The 13,582-nt window shown below is 36.3% G+C and overlaps 1 protein-coding gene and 1 pseudogene across 1 annotated transcript in view; both read right to left on the bottom strand.

Moving 5' to 3' along the window:
* Nucleotides 1-9,697, bottom strand: part of PLRG1 (pleiotropic regulator 1) — a 15,685-nt gene extending 5,988 nt beyond the window's left edge. Inside the window, exons 1-8 of the mRNA XM_017498800.2 lie at nucleotides 9,557-9,697; nucleotides 8,114-8,220; nucleotides 7,008-7,150; nucleotides 6,304-6,357; nucleotides 5,434-5,524; nucleotides 5,162-5,249; nucleotides 3,780-3,881; nucleotides 1,126-1,327 (exon numbers count right to left, since the gene is read on the bottom strand). Coding sequence (XP_017354289.1) covers nucleotides 1,126-1,327; nucleotides 3,780-3,881; nucleotides 5,162-5,249; nucleotides 5,434-5,524; nucleotides 6,304-6,357; nucleotides 7,008-7,150; nucleotides 8,114-8,220; nucleotides 9,557-9,565 — 796 coding nt within the window. The 5' untranslated portion in view covers nucleotides 9,566-9,697. The remainder of the gene's footprint in view (nucleotides 1-1,125; nucleotides 1,328-3,779; nucleotides 3,882-5,161; nucleotides 5,250-5,433; nucleotides 5,525-6,303; nucleotides 6,358-7,007; nucleotides 7,151-8,113; nucleotides 8,221-9,556) is intronic.
* Nucleotides 2,966-3,066, bottom strand: LOC119467008 (annotated as a pseudogene).
* Nucleotides 9,698-13,582: the final 3,885 nt, after the last annotated feature.

Here is a 13,582-nt window from a genome sequence, read left to right on the forward strand (position 1 = left end):
TTTTTTTTTTTTTTTTGATTTTTGTTTTTCTTTCGCTGGTTATCGCAAAGCAAATTTTTAGAATCCTGATATTAAAATTAAGCTTTCAAAGAAAAAAGGGAAAAGATAACAAATATGTAAAAATTAAAAATTTTGCAAAATGATTCCTGTCCAAATAAAAGCAAGAAAGAAACTGGCATGCTCAAACTGGAAAAATATTTGTAATTAGATGACAAAAGGTTAACACTCTTGTTATATAAATGATATCTTTGATAATAACAGTATGAAAAGTACGGTATTAAATTAACCGAGGATGGCAACAAATTAAAGAAACCCTAAAAGCAGCAAATACTTGATATGAAAAAATTCAAACTCATTAGAAATTTTCTACAAAGTTTTTAAAAAAGAATAAATATCCATTTTTGCTTACCGTATTAGATATATGTAAAGGAATGTACAACCTATGTGCTGAAAAGAATCCTCTCATATACTGCAAGTATCAATTCACCCATTTGGGAAGTAATTCGTACTTTGGGTATCAGCTTCAAAAATATTTGACCCATTTATTCCATTTATAGAACTCTACCATAATAAAATAATTTAAAATACAGAAAAAGTCTTATATACAAAACTTAACAGCATTACTTATAATGAAAATCAGACTAAAAACTCTAATGTCCAACAGTAGGAAAACAGATTATAGACTATCTAAATGATATATCATGCAACCACTTTAAAAGATAGTAAATTTTTCACAGGGATATGCCTTTGATATGACGTTAAGTGAAAAAAAGCAAGATATAAAATTACATATACTAAAAATGATTTTTAAAAGAAAAACACACACACAGGAAAAAAGCTTAGAAGTAAAGGCATTGTCACAGAAATAAATACTAAAATGAAACTTATCCAAATATCTAACAATGGTAGGATTATACACAGGTCTATGTATTTTCATAATTCTCTATATTTTCCACATTTTCTATGGATGAGCATGCTCTTAATTTTGTAACCAGCTGGAGAGAAAATTTTAAGTATCAAGGAATTAGTGGTAGGTAGTCAGCAAGTAAATACCACTTTTCAAACAGATATTTACTTAGAACACTTATGGGTATAAATGATAAATTTTACTCCTTATTCAGGTCTAAAACAACAGAGGAACTGCAATAGCAATTCCTGCCACAAGAAATAATAACTGATTAAACTTAAATGACAAACACAAAGTCATGTTTATTTTTTCTTCCTTCATTAGTACCTTTATAGTTCTGTCAGCAGATCCAGTAACAAACCACTGATTTCCAGGTTCCACAGCAATACATCGAACCCAGCCAAGATGTCCACTGATAACCTGTATACAACAAAGTAGAATGGGCAGACTTAACATAGAAGTTAAAATGTATTTAAGGTTAACCGCAGTCCAAGTTTGAATTGCCCTCCCTCTTCAAATTCTAAATTTAAAAGATAATTTGACTATTAGATTTTATAATAATATTAAATTATCTTCAATGAGTGAATAGATACACAAATTGTGGTTCATCTACATAACGTATACTACTCAGTAATAAAAAAGAATACATTATTAATACTTGCAACAACTTTAATGACTCACAAAGGTATTAACCTGTGTGAAGGAAGCCAGTCTCAAAATGTACACATTGTATGATTTCAACAGCCAAAAAGACATAGCTAAACCAAGTTAAGAGTCCATCAAGAGGTGACTGGATAAAGAAAATGTGGTACATACACAAAATGGAATACTATTCAGCCATAAAAAAGAATGAAATTCTGTCATTTGCAACAACATGGATGGAACTGAAGGACATTATGTTAAGTGAAATAAGCCAGGCACAGAAAAACAAATATTGCATGGTCTCCCCCATACATGGGAGCTGAAAAATAAATGATCTTGACTGTCGAATGATGGCTACCAGAGGTTGGGAAGAACAGTGAATGGGGAGGCAGAGGATAAAGAGGGTGGTCAATGGGTACAAAAATACAGTTAGATAAAGAGAGTAAGATTTAGTGTTTGGAGCACAAGTTTGGTTAGTTAGCTTGGTAGCTCAATAGGGTGACTATAGTTAAGAATAATTTATTGTGTATTTCAAAATAACTAGATGAGCAAAATTGGAATGTTCCTAATACAAAGAAATAATATCCCAATTACGTGGAGAGAAATATCCCAATTACAGTGATTTGAGCATTACACATTGTATGCTTTATTTTTTTCTTTTTTGTTTTGAGATAAGGTGTCACTCTGTTGCCCAGGCTGGAGTGCAGTGGCGTGATCTTGGCTCACTGAGAACTCTGCCTCCTGAGCTCAAGTGATCCTCCCACTTCAGCCTCCAGAGGAGCTGGTACTACAGGTGTGCACCACCACACATAGCCAATTTTCGTATTATTTGTAGAGACAGGGTTTTGCTGTGTTGCCCAGGCTGGTACTGAAATCCTGGGCTCGAGAGACCCAATCAGCTAGGGTTCCCAAAGTGCTGGGATTACAGGCATGAGCCACCATGCCCAGGCTACACACTGTATGCTTGTATCAAAATTTGATATGTAGCCCATAAATATGTACATCTATTAGTCATAAAAATTAAAAATAAATTAGTACTGAAATTATTGAAAAGAAAATAAGACAACTACAGTGACAAGAAAACAGATCATTGATTGTCAGAGGTGAAGGAAGGCATAACTACAAAAGGAAAGCACAGAGGTGTTTTTTGAGGTGATGTAACATCTATATCCTAATTGTGGTAGTCGTTACCCAAATCAATATATATATTACAATTCATTAGATCTGTATGTTAAACAAAAAGGTTCTTATTGTACAATCATTTAAAAAATAAAAATTTAAAATATATATTCTGTGTAGCTGTACATTTCCTATGTACATTTTCTTTTTAAATTTTCTGTTTTTAATTTTTGTGGCTCCATGGAAATATGGGGCACATGAGATATTTTGATACATGCAAGCAATGCAAAATAATCAAACAGTATGGAATACTTCACAAATTTGTGTTATCCCTGTGCAAGGGCCATGCTCATCTTCTCTGCACCATTCCAATTTTGGTATGTGTTGCTGAAGTGAGCATGCATGCCCATTTTATTTTAGATGATATACTCTGAATCACTGTAACTTATTGTAATTGCAAGAATAACTGGTAGGCCCAATGAAATTTCTTTATATGGTATTTCCCCCTTTACCTTCAAACTAAATACTTTGAATACTTTTTCTAAATTTATTTAGTCTGCCATCCATATTTAGTAGCTTTATCTTGACATTTTGTACTGTATTTTATATAAAATACAAGTGCAACTTTTACTTAGGGAAGTGTCCTTCCCAAGAGCTCTTTTTTTTTGAGACGGAGTTTCGCTCTTGTTACCCAGGCTGGAGTGCAATGGCGCCATCTCGGCTCACCGCAACCTCCGCCTCCTGGGTTCAGGCAATTCTCCTGCCTCAGCCTCCTGAGTAGCTGGGATTACAGGCACGCGCCACCATGCCCAGCTAATTTTTTGTATTTTAGTAGAGACGGGGTTTCACCGTGTTGACCAGGATGGTCTCGATCTCTTGACCTCGTGATCCACCCGCCTCGGCCTCCCAAAGTGCTGTGATTACAGGCTTGAGCCACCGCGCTCGGCCCCAAGAGCTCTTTTAAGATACTGCCTAAGACTCTTCTCAGTTCACCTCAGATCATTCTACCAGCTTGTCATATTCACTTTTTCCTCTTTATTCTGTTCTTCAGTATTTGTCGACTAGAAAGCAATCATGGTTCACATAATAAAATAAATGCAGAGTCACTCACCCTGTAGAGTTTCCATGGTGGATGCCACTGGGGTTTTGGCATTGTAGGAGCTTTTTTAGCTATCAGTGCAGAATTCTTGGTATTGCCAGTCTCCATGACAATCTAGACATAAATGAGACTACATTATTATTATTAAAGACATCATACCTAAGGCTTCATGATATCAATTCAGAAATGGAAACTGAAAGAGAAAACTTACAAAAGTTTTTTCCATAAATGAAGAAGTAAAATTTTCTGCATGCTAATTTAAAAAAGCAATTATAAAACCACAGAGAGGCAGAACATTAGACTTAAGAGCACAAATCACTGTATGGGTTCAAAACCCAGCTCCGCCCATTACTAGCTGATTGACACTGGGTAGTAATTATGTAACCTCTATGTGTCTCACTTGTAAAATGGGAATAGTGCCTATTTCATAGGGTTACTATGAAGAGTAGTAAATGCTCCATGTAAGCTACTATTATTAAAGTTATTTTAAGTGTATTAATGCCATTGCCTTTCACTGTCATATTTTAACACTATTATTTATCTTCTAATACTTAAATAATATTTTAAAAGGTATGCTACCTAATATACCTTCTATTGTCAGCAGCCATCTAGTCACCTGAAAAATATTTACCCATAAAGTTCCCGCCCTCGAGAAGCTTAAATTATACCCTCATAATTTAAGGGCAGAGAGCCTGGACAGAAAATGTGTTCTGAATGAAGATAAAGGAAGAAATGAGATGTGGAGGCTACACATTCACTCCTTGCATAAAGTCAAATCAATTGCATAATGAGCTGAGCAGTAAAGCCAGCACTTATTTCAAGTGGCAGCACAATAAAATACACTGCAGATAAATAAATCAGTAAAATAACTGTAGAAAATAATTCTATTACTACTTTTACCACACTGAGCAGTTGCCACTACTTACAAACCAATAAACTTATTTCTAAATGCTCATTTATAAGACCAGTTGTATAACCAATGAATAGCAAAACAGTAACAGCACTGTAAAACCAGTTTTACAGTGTATAATCGTATAGCCAACTTAGTTTTAACAAAAAACTAAAACTTCATATATAATACATACTAACACAAGTTTCAAAAAACACTCCTTGCATTTTTAATAGAGGACAATAAATACCAACATCATATTATCTTTATCAAAATATATATATAATGCACAATGTAACAGAATTAAATTCTAAAAAATATATTAATTTACTACTAACTTGAGTTTTAGGGCTATGAAATATGAATGACTAGCTCACGCTGCTATTTATCTTAATAATTCCAAAGAAGTGTTTATTTCTTTAGTATTTAAGACTTTTGATTACAGGGAAATAAGGCAACGTGTTCTGAAAGTTAGAAACCTGCTATTTGAGGCAGAAAAACTTACTGAATTCATCGTTGTAGGCTGTGGACGGTCAGCAGTCCCAGGATGTCGGTATTCACTTCCACTAGGTGCAGTACGATTTGCATCAGCCCTGAGGCAAAAGAAATTACATAAAGTAATTAATGCCTCCAGTCATATATTCTGCAAACCAACCCTTTATTTTAAACTTTTCTTAGTCCTGATAAAGGAAAATGTCATATAATAAAGAAATTTTTTAAAAAAACATGAACAGTGAAATATGCTTTTAAGATCTTTGTAATTATAGTATTTCATACTTGGCCTGAGAAGGTAATGCCACCGCTAAGGACTGTGCAGCTGATTCACTTGGCATTCTCTGGATCTTAGTATCTGCTGTCAAAGCCACCCCTATTAAAATGAAAAATCAATTTCTTTCAGTAGCTTTGTTTTCATTTACATACATTTAAAATAAAATGACGAAGGAAAACAAACACCAAATGTTTATCTCCAGGCAGTGATATAAAATTTTGGTTAAATTTTACTCATCTTTGTTTTTAATTTCTACAATAAATATTGCCTAATAACACATAACTCAAATTTGATTTCATCACAACCAACCTGGTATTAAAGCAGCCCAGAATAGTAAAGTTAATTTCCATTATATTCGGATATTGGTTTCAAAAGTCAATATTAAGCAGTTCCTCAAATACTAACATAATGTTTCCAAGAGTGGATGTAACTTACTACACCCAATTTTCCTGTACTTTCTGTATATACTAAGTCTTTTGTCCTCTACCCTGTTATATTAGCCCCTCCATTTGAGAGCCAATGCCTTAATACAGACATAGGACATGTTTCTAACATACTGCTTCTAACATTTCCATCATTTTTATAAGCTTAGTGATATTTACATGTCTGCCTAAACCACCAGATAATAAATTTGTCTAGGCCTGCAATAGTTTTACTGTCTTTGAATTCCTAGCACAGTGCCTGAAAAATTACATACTTAAGAATCTTTGCTGATGAAAGCCCATGAGTATTCATTACCACCTACAAAGCTATGCAAGGATGCTTGGCTATTGAGCTTATCTTGCATTTTATACGCAACGAGAATCTCATTATTGGCTCATTAGTGAAAATATGTGTGACATTTTAAAGACATTTTCAATATACAACAGCTCACTAACCAGGTCCTGGTGGGTATGGATGTGTACCTGCCACAAAGTACTCAACTTCTTGTCCTAGAAAAAAAAAAAAAAAAAAAAAAAAAAATCAACAGTACTAAATTTATCTCATATAAAAGTCACCATCTCTTTAAATGTATCAAATAATATTAAATTATCAACCAGATCTATCAAATTTTCTCAACTTAAGTCAAGCCTCAGCAATAAGGGAAGTTGATCACTTTTGCTCTGACCTCTGTAAAACATGTCCTTGCCCATTTGCTGTACAGCAATGGTGTACAAAGAAGCCCTCCTATCAAATGACAACCCACTCTGGTATTTCTTCCAAGCTAATGGTTTCCTGTGGAATCCTGAATTCTCTTTATTATGATTTCAGTATTTAATTTCATCTTTCTGAATTACAGACAAGATACATGGCATCCCCATAGGTTAAGAATATTCTCCAACTTTTTCCCTTAGTCTCCACTGTGACTTTTTCCACATTCTAAGACTCTCTGCCAACATTATTTTGCTCTAAGAAAAAAGTCATCAACCAATGTCTCAGTATTCCCATGAGGATCAAAACTTCCATTATAATACTGGTACAGCTGTTAAATACTATATGATCACAATAAGTCCTGCCAGGAGGGGCATAAATAACCCATTTTATTTTTCTATTTTTAAAATTCACATATAAGTCCTGACATTTCTGATAATACCATACTCACCTTGATTGGCAGGGTACTGTTTATGACCATATGAATCTGTTGCATTCTGAGGACCCTTCTCTTTAAGATTTTCTTTTGAAGTAGGCATATGCAACACAGGACCATACTCATTACGAAGCTTGATTGCCATTTTTCGTTTGTGACTATTTAGAAATCATAAACATAAGAACATATCCATAAATACTTTAAAACAAATACCGGGATAGTTTAGTTTGCCAAATCATGTAGAAAAAGTTTCTATTAAGATTTTAAGTAGTATTTAAAAGATTCAAAAATTTCCAAGTTCATTTTCCCACCATTATCTGTTTTCTTTTGCTCACATTCCACCACACAACATTCATTAAACCTAATATTTTAGTTCGTTACCAAAGAAATACAAAACCTTTTATGATAAATTATCAAGGGTCTGATTGAAAGATATATAGAAACTAACATATCCCTTAAGAAACCTCAAAATCAATATACTTTCCTTCAATATATAAATATAGTAAAAACTTTATAGCAACCTTTATATGTATCTAAACAGGTTAGTCAAAACTAATCAAAGTCGTTAATTGGTTCAGTATTTTAGAAAGAAATGCACTTATATTACTTTTAAAAATAGTCTACTTTATAAATATAAATGCTTGTTTGAGGAATTCAAAGGGTAAAGGACAAAGAAGGAACACTGCACATAATGCAATCCCAGACTAGAGCTGGATATGTAGAATCAAAAATATGCCACCACTCAAAAATCTTTATTATACTAACGAGAAAAGATGGGAGTAGAGGTACTGGCCAGGTACAATTTCAGCTCAGCAAGCCTCTGAGAGCAGCGGGAAGCTGAAAGCACATACAAAGTGATTTATTATAAAATAAACCTAAAAGGGGCTCGCTTAATCACTGGGTATTTGTAAAATGCAATTAATTAATGGAACACTTACTGTAAAAGGCCAAAAAAAAGTTAAATCAGCTTAAATTATGCCAAAATACCACTCATTATTGAATAATTAGGCCATGACTATTACTAACTTATCTTTAAAGGTCTCCCTCTCCCTGTTCTCTTCCCCCAGTATTAAAATGTTAAATATTTCAGCAACTGAAAAAAAAAAAAAAACTATACCTACCTCTCTTCATCTAAAGGCACAGGTTTTCCGTTATCAGCTACAAACATGTCATGGGTCCTCTTCAATGACCTGAACACAAGTGTGTGTACAGAATGTTTCTGTACCTCCTAAAAAGAAAGAATGTAATTACACACCTACCTACAAATTAAACAAATCATAACATAACGTCAGATTGGTTATACACTTTACCTGTTTAAATATGTAAAAAGCTTTATACACTCATCATAGCTACTAGTTGCAAGCTACAAAAGTCAAGTTCAGAAAAAAGGAAGCTCCTCTTTGGCTAGAACCTCAGGTATAGCAACTGAGTGATGCCTGAGTTTAGTCATTTATTCAATAAATATTTATTGAGCTCGTACTGTGTGTCTGGCAGGTATTGCGCTAGAATCTCACAACAGAATGATAAAAAGGTGGTCATGGTCCCTGTGCTCAAGAGGAAACAGTAAAAAGTAAAATAATTCCACACTTTGATAAGCGCTATGAAGGCAACAAGCAAGGAGCTGAGTCAGAGTACGAAGGACTAAGTATAATTATAAAAGATTTCACTAAGATGATATTTAAGCCGAAAGGAAGTTAGCTTTGCACAAAATAGAGGTAAAAACGAACCAGGCTGACAGAAATGATATGTAAAAAGGTGTTCAGTTAACTGAAATAAAACAAGGAGCGCAGTACAGCTGCATACGGTGGGTGAGAAGGTGCTTTGTGGTTGCAAGGGTAAACAAGGTCCAGATTAGGTACAGTCTTTTAGACCATTACAGCAGCCTAATATTTTGTGTTCCAGCAACAGAGGGTCAGTAAAGGGTTTTAAGCAAGAAAGGTATGAACAACTTACGTTTTAAACAGAACTTATTGAACAAAATGTAAACAAGGAAACCAGTCCAGGTGAAAGATGCGGTTGGTCTGAATTAAGGTAGACTGCAGTGGTTACAGGGAAGAGTTGATGGAATCAATAAATATGTGGGGTAAGATGGAAAAGACCAGCTAACGGAGTGGCTGTTCAAGGCAGGAAAAGATGTAAAGAATGGCAAGATTTTCTGGGGATAGAGATGAAATAAGGGACGAACCTGAACGCAAGATAGAAAAGGCTGCCAGTCTTTTAGGGCACAGAATCACTCACACTGCCCCGAAGGCGGCGAGTATCAGTGGTCGAACACCAACAGACGCCCCGCCTCCAAGGACAGTGTCCAGCTCTCAAGAGTCAAACGGGGACTGAACGAATTATCTCAGGCTTCGCGCCCGCACTGAACTTCTGACTCGGGTTCTCATCTGGTTTCTCCCCCTTCCCCGAAAACCTGAAGAAGAGACCACCCGGCCTTGGCCAAACAGCTCCCCTCGTAGCCTCTTTTCTCTCCGGACTCCAAGCACTCTCAATCCCCCACGCCCACTGCCAAAGAAAAATAGTCCAGAGGCAAACGACTCTTGAGAGCACCAGTGTCACTTTACCTCGACCATGATGCCGCCGTGTATCCCACCTCCGGCAGCGACGAAACCCTAATCACTAACGCAGTACCCGCCGCCACAACTGTGCAGCACCTTCCGGAATTGGGCACCCAAGCGGCGGATGTGACGCAACTCTGCGCAAGCGCGCTTGTTTCCCCCGGCCGTCTGGGATCGGGAGGCGGATCTTCCTCCTCGGGACCGCCTCTAGGGCGGAGTCTCGAAGCTGAGGAGCGGAGACTCCTGGAACGGACTGGCTGGAGGGTTTCACTTGCCGCTCTGAGGAAACCTTACAATTTGCTTTCTGCCCTATCCTCAGCCTTAAATGTTTTGATTGGGGTTCTGGTTGTTCGTGCTATATTATCCGGAAGCTTAATGCTTTTTATTAAGTGAACCTCAGCGTCTGGAGAGCAAACTCCCGTGGGCTCTAAGTCACTTCCACTGCCTTGATCTCTTTGGAGGTCGCCGGCGTGGTTTGTCTCCTGGTTCCAGTCCTGGCAAGAAGCACTTGAACACTGTTGTAGTCTTAACGCCTGAAAACAATTTCGCTTAAACAGTCCAGTAAACACTTGTTGACCGAATGTTGCGGAATAGTTGTTTTAATTTGGAAATTTTTCATATGTAGATATGCAAAATAATTTTAACAGCTTAAAACCCCACATTTATTTTCTGCTAATAGGTTTTTTTTTTTTTAATTTCTCAAAACTGTGTAGCTCTTGGCCATTTCCTAGTTGTTTGCTAATTATTGGGCTTCAACAATGCCAGGATACAGCGTTTCAAAGCTGGTTGAAGAAAGGCACAATTGGAGACTTTAGCCATTTTTATTTTTACATATCCTTGTGCCAAGTGTTGATATTTTTGCTTTCTACCCTGGTAAAATCTGCGGTTTGTGATCAATCACACCCAATTATTTTTCTACGTAAAACGAAAAATTGATGGACTTGGGCATTTGCAAGCTTAAATAGACAAACATCTTACTGGCCCTGTTTCAGTTTAACTGATCCTGCCCCCAGAGCATACTACATATACTTTGAGAGAGTTAAAAAAAAAAAAAAAAAACCTAACAAAAGAATAGCAATGTAAATCAACAACCTCACTTGGAAATTCATTAAAAACATTAAGGTCATAGTGGTTGTTTTTTTTTTATTGAGATGGAGTTTCGCTCTTTTTTTTTCAGGCTGGAGTGCAATGGCATGATCTTGGCTCACTGCAACCTCCGCCTTGCAGGTTCAAGGGATTCTCCTGCCTCAGCTTCCCGAATAGCTGGGATTACATGTATGCACCACCACGCCTGGCTAATTTTTGTATTTTTAGTAGAGGCGGGGTTTCACCATGTTGGCCAGGCTGATCTTGACCTCCTGACCTCAGGTTATCTGCCCAGCTGGGTCTCCCGAAGTGCTGACATTAAAAACATGAGCCACCGCGCCTGGCCCTAAGGTCATGTTTTTACTTGAAGATGCAACATCTCTGAATTTGACTGTGAGTTTGGCTTAAGAATTGATTTTCTGTGAAAGTGGCAGTGATGGTATTTCCTTGCAAGAAAATACCATAATTTAAATATATACTTGAGGAAGTAAATAATATACTCACCTATGAATAATAACTATAGAAAATAACATGATTTGAAATGACAAACCATAGAAACCTAAGCAAGACTAATATCTATGGCAATATATTAATTATCTAGTTGGACCTATTAACTTTTTACATATTTAATCCTCCTGGATACGTTAATTTATAGGCCCAGACTCATAACAACATGGTAATGATTGAGGTAAATTGCCTCAAATTTGTTGCTTTTAAAACGCTGTCCTGAATTTATAAAATTATGTCATCCACTTGAAAGTTTACAATATTTTAGATAAATATAGAGCTCAAGTGACCCTATTATTTAGTTGAGGGATTCATGAATTATGTCTATTATAGGAAAATGTTGTATTTATATGGGAACACGTTTTATTTTCTGGAGAAAGGATTGTTAAGTTTCACTGGATTCCTGAAGGTCTCCAAGATACACACATCCCCTGGCTGACACCCCCAGCTGCCTTATTTGAACAGCAGGTGTCACTACTGTGCTTCATAAGGGCCCTCAGGGCTCTCCTTAAAGCAAACACGGCAAGTAATTTATTAATATAAATATTAGTATTATGTCTGTGTAAAACCAAGAATACAAATTTTAAGTAAAGTGTTCCTCCTTTAGTCAAGATATTTTAAACTCACCAATACAGAAAGTCTTTTTATTCTTCTTCAAATATCGTCCTTTGCTCTTGAGCAGTGATAAGCCATGAGTGTAAATTTGAGTGCCAATTTCAACAACTGTTAGTGATATTTTCATAGGAAGTGTTTTACGAATCTTATAATCATAAAATAATGAATATTATTATTTATTTTTCCTGTTTTTCTCAACTTAGAGTGTTAAATCTACAAGCTTTCAAGAACACTATATGCAATGTTCTTTAGAACTGTGTGGCTTAGTGTACCCATCCCTTAAATTTCATATTTGAAATTGTTCATTAATTCAAAAAAAGTAATGGTGGGAGTTAGCATTGTTTATTTGAAGTTGGGAGGTCAAAACCTGTGAAAAATGATACTGGAACATTTCTTCCAAAAGTTTGATATTTAATTGTTTAGCACAATCCTATGAATTTGCCTAAATACTAGGGTAGTGTTAACAGATACTTTCTCATAGCATAGTTGAAACAGAAGCTTCCGGACTACAGGGAACAGCGAAGGAGCTATTCATCCTGTTAATTCCTGGAAAGATTTTGGGAATAATAAAATTGTACTATCAGTTATAAACTGTCAGTTATAAATATCTTAACAAGGTATGTGTATGTGCATATGAGAGAGAGAGAGAGAGAGAGAGAGTTTTGCTTATCATAATTTCACCATTGTCTACTACATGAAGCTCCATTTCAAGTGTATTAGTTTGCTAGGGCTGATATAACAAAGTATCACAAACTGTATGGCTTAGACAACAAAGGTTTATTGTCTCACAGTTCTGGAAGCAAGAAGTTTGAAATAATGGTGTTGGCAAGGTTGGTTCCTCCTGAGGGCTCTGAGACAGAATGTATTCTATGCCTCTCCCCTAATTCCTGGTAGTTCTCTGGCAGTCTTTGCCACTTCTTGGCTTCTGCTGCATCACTCTCATGTCTGCCTTCATCTTTACCTTTCGTTCTCGCTTGCCTATGCCAAATTTCCCCTTCTTAAAGAACCTCAGTCATGTGGAATTAAAGGCCCACCCTACTCCAGTATGGCCTTATCTTAACTAATTCCATCTGAAAAGACTTTAAGTACTGGGGGTGAGGAATTCAAAATGTGAATTTGCCGGAGACAATTCAACCCACAACATCGTGCCACAAAACAAGTGACAATATTGAACATAATCATGACTTTTGTTGTTTACCTTTACAAATAAGAATTTGTACTTACAAACATTTACAACTGTTTTTATTTTACAGAAATATTTTTGGTGTTTATACTGCCACAGAAGAAATAGCAATGTCATGGTTCCAGCTTTCTTAGCTGAATGTTTGGTTGTAATACTTGTTCAATTATCTGTATTTCCCGGTAGACTTATGGGTGAATATGGCATGATGTTCACTATCACACACTTAGGATCTAATTGACTTGCAACTGGTAAGTTTTCAATATTTACTGAATGAATGAATATGTAAGCACTTAAATATGGGTGTAGGTGTCATTGAGACCTTAATTTTGTTTTTTTGTTTTTTTGAGATGGAGTCTGGCTCTGTTGGCCAGGCTGAAGTGCAGTGATGCCATCTTGGCTCACTGCAACCTTTGCCTCCTGGATTCAAATGATTCTCCTGCCTCAGTCTCCTGAGTAGCTGGGATTACAGGTGTGCACCACCACGCCCAGCTAACTACTTGTATTTTTAGTAGAGAAAGGTTTGGGCCGGGCGCGGTGGCTCAAGCCTGTAATCCCAGCACTTTGGGAGGCCGAGGCGGGTGGATCACGAGGTCAAGAGATCGAGACCATCCTGGTCAACATGGTGAAACCCCGTCTCTACT

Source organism: Cebus imitator, unplaced genomic scaffold (assembly GCF_001604975.1).
Source record: "Cebus imitator isolate Cc_AM_T3 unplaced genomic scaffold, Cebus_imitator-1.0 Scaffold251, whole genome shotgun sequence".
Lineage (NCBI taxonomy): Eukaryota > Metazoa > Chordata > Mammalia > Primates > Cebidae > Cebus > Cebus imitator.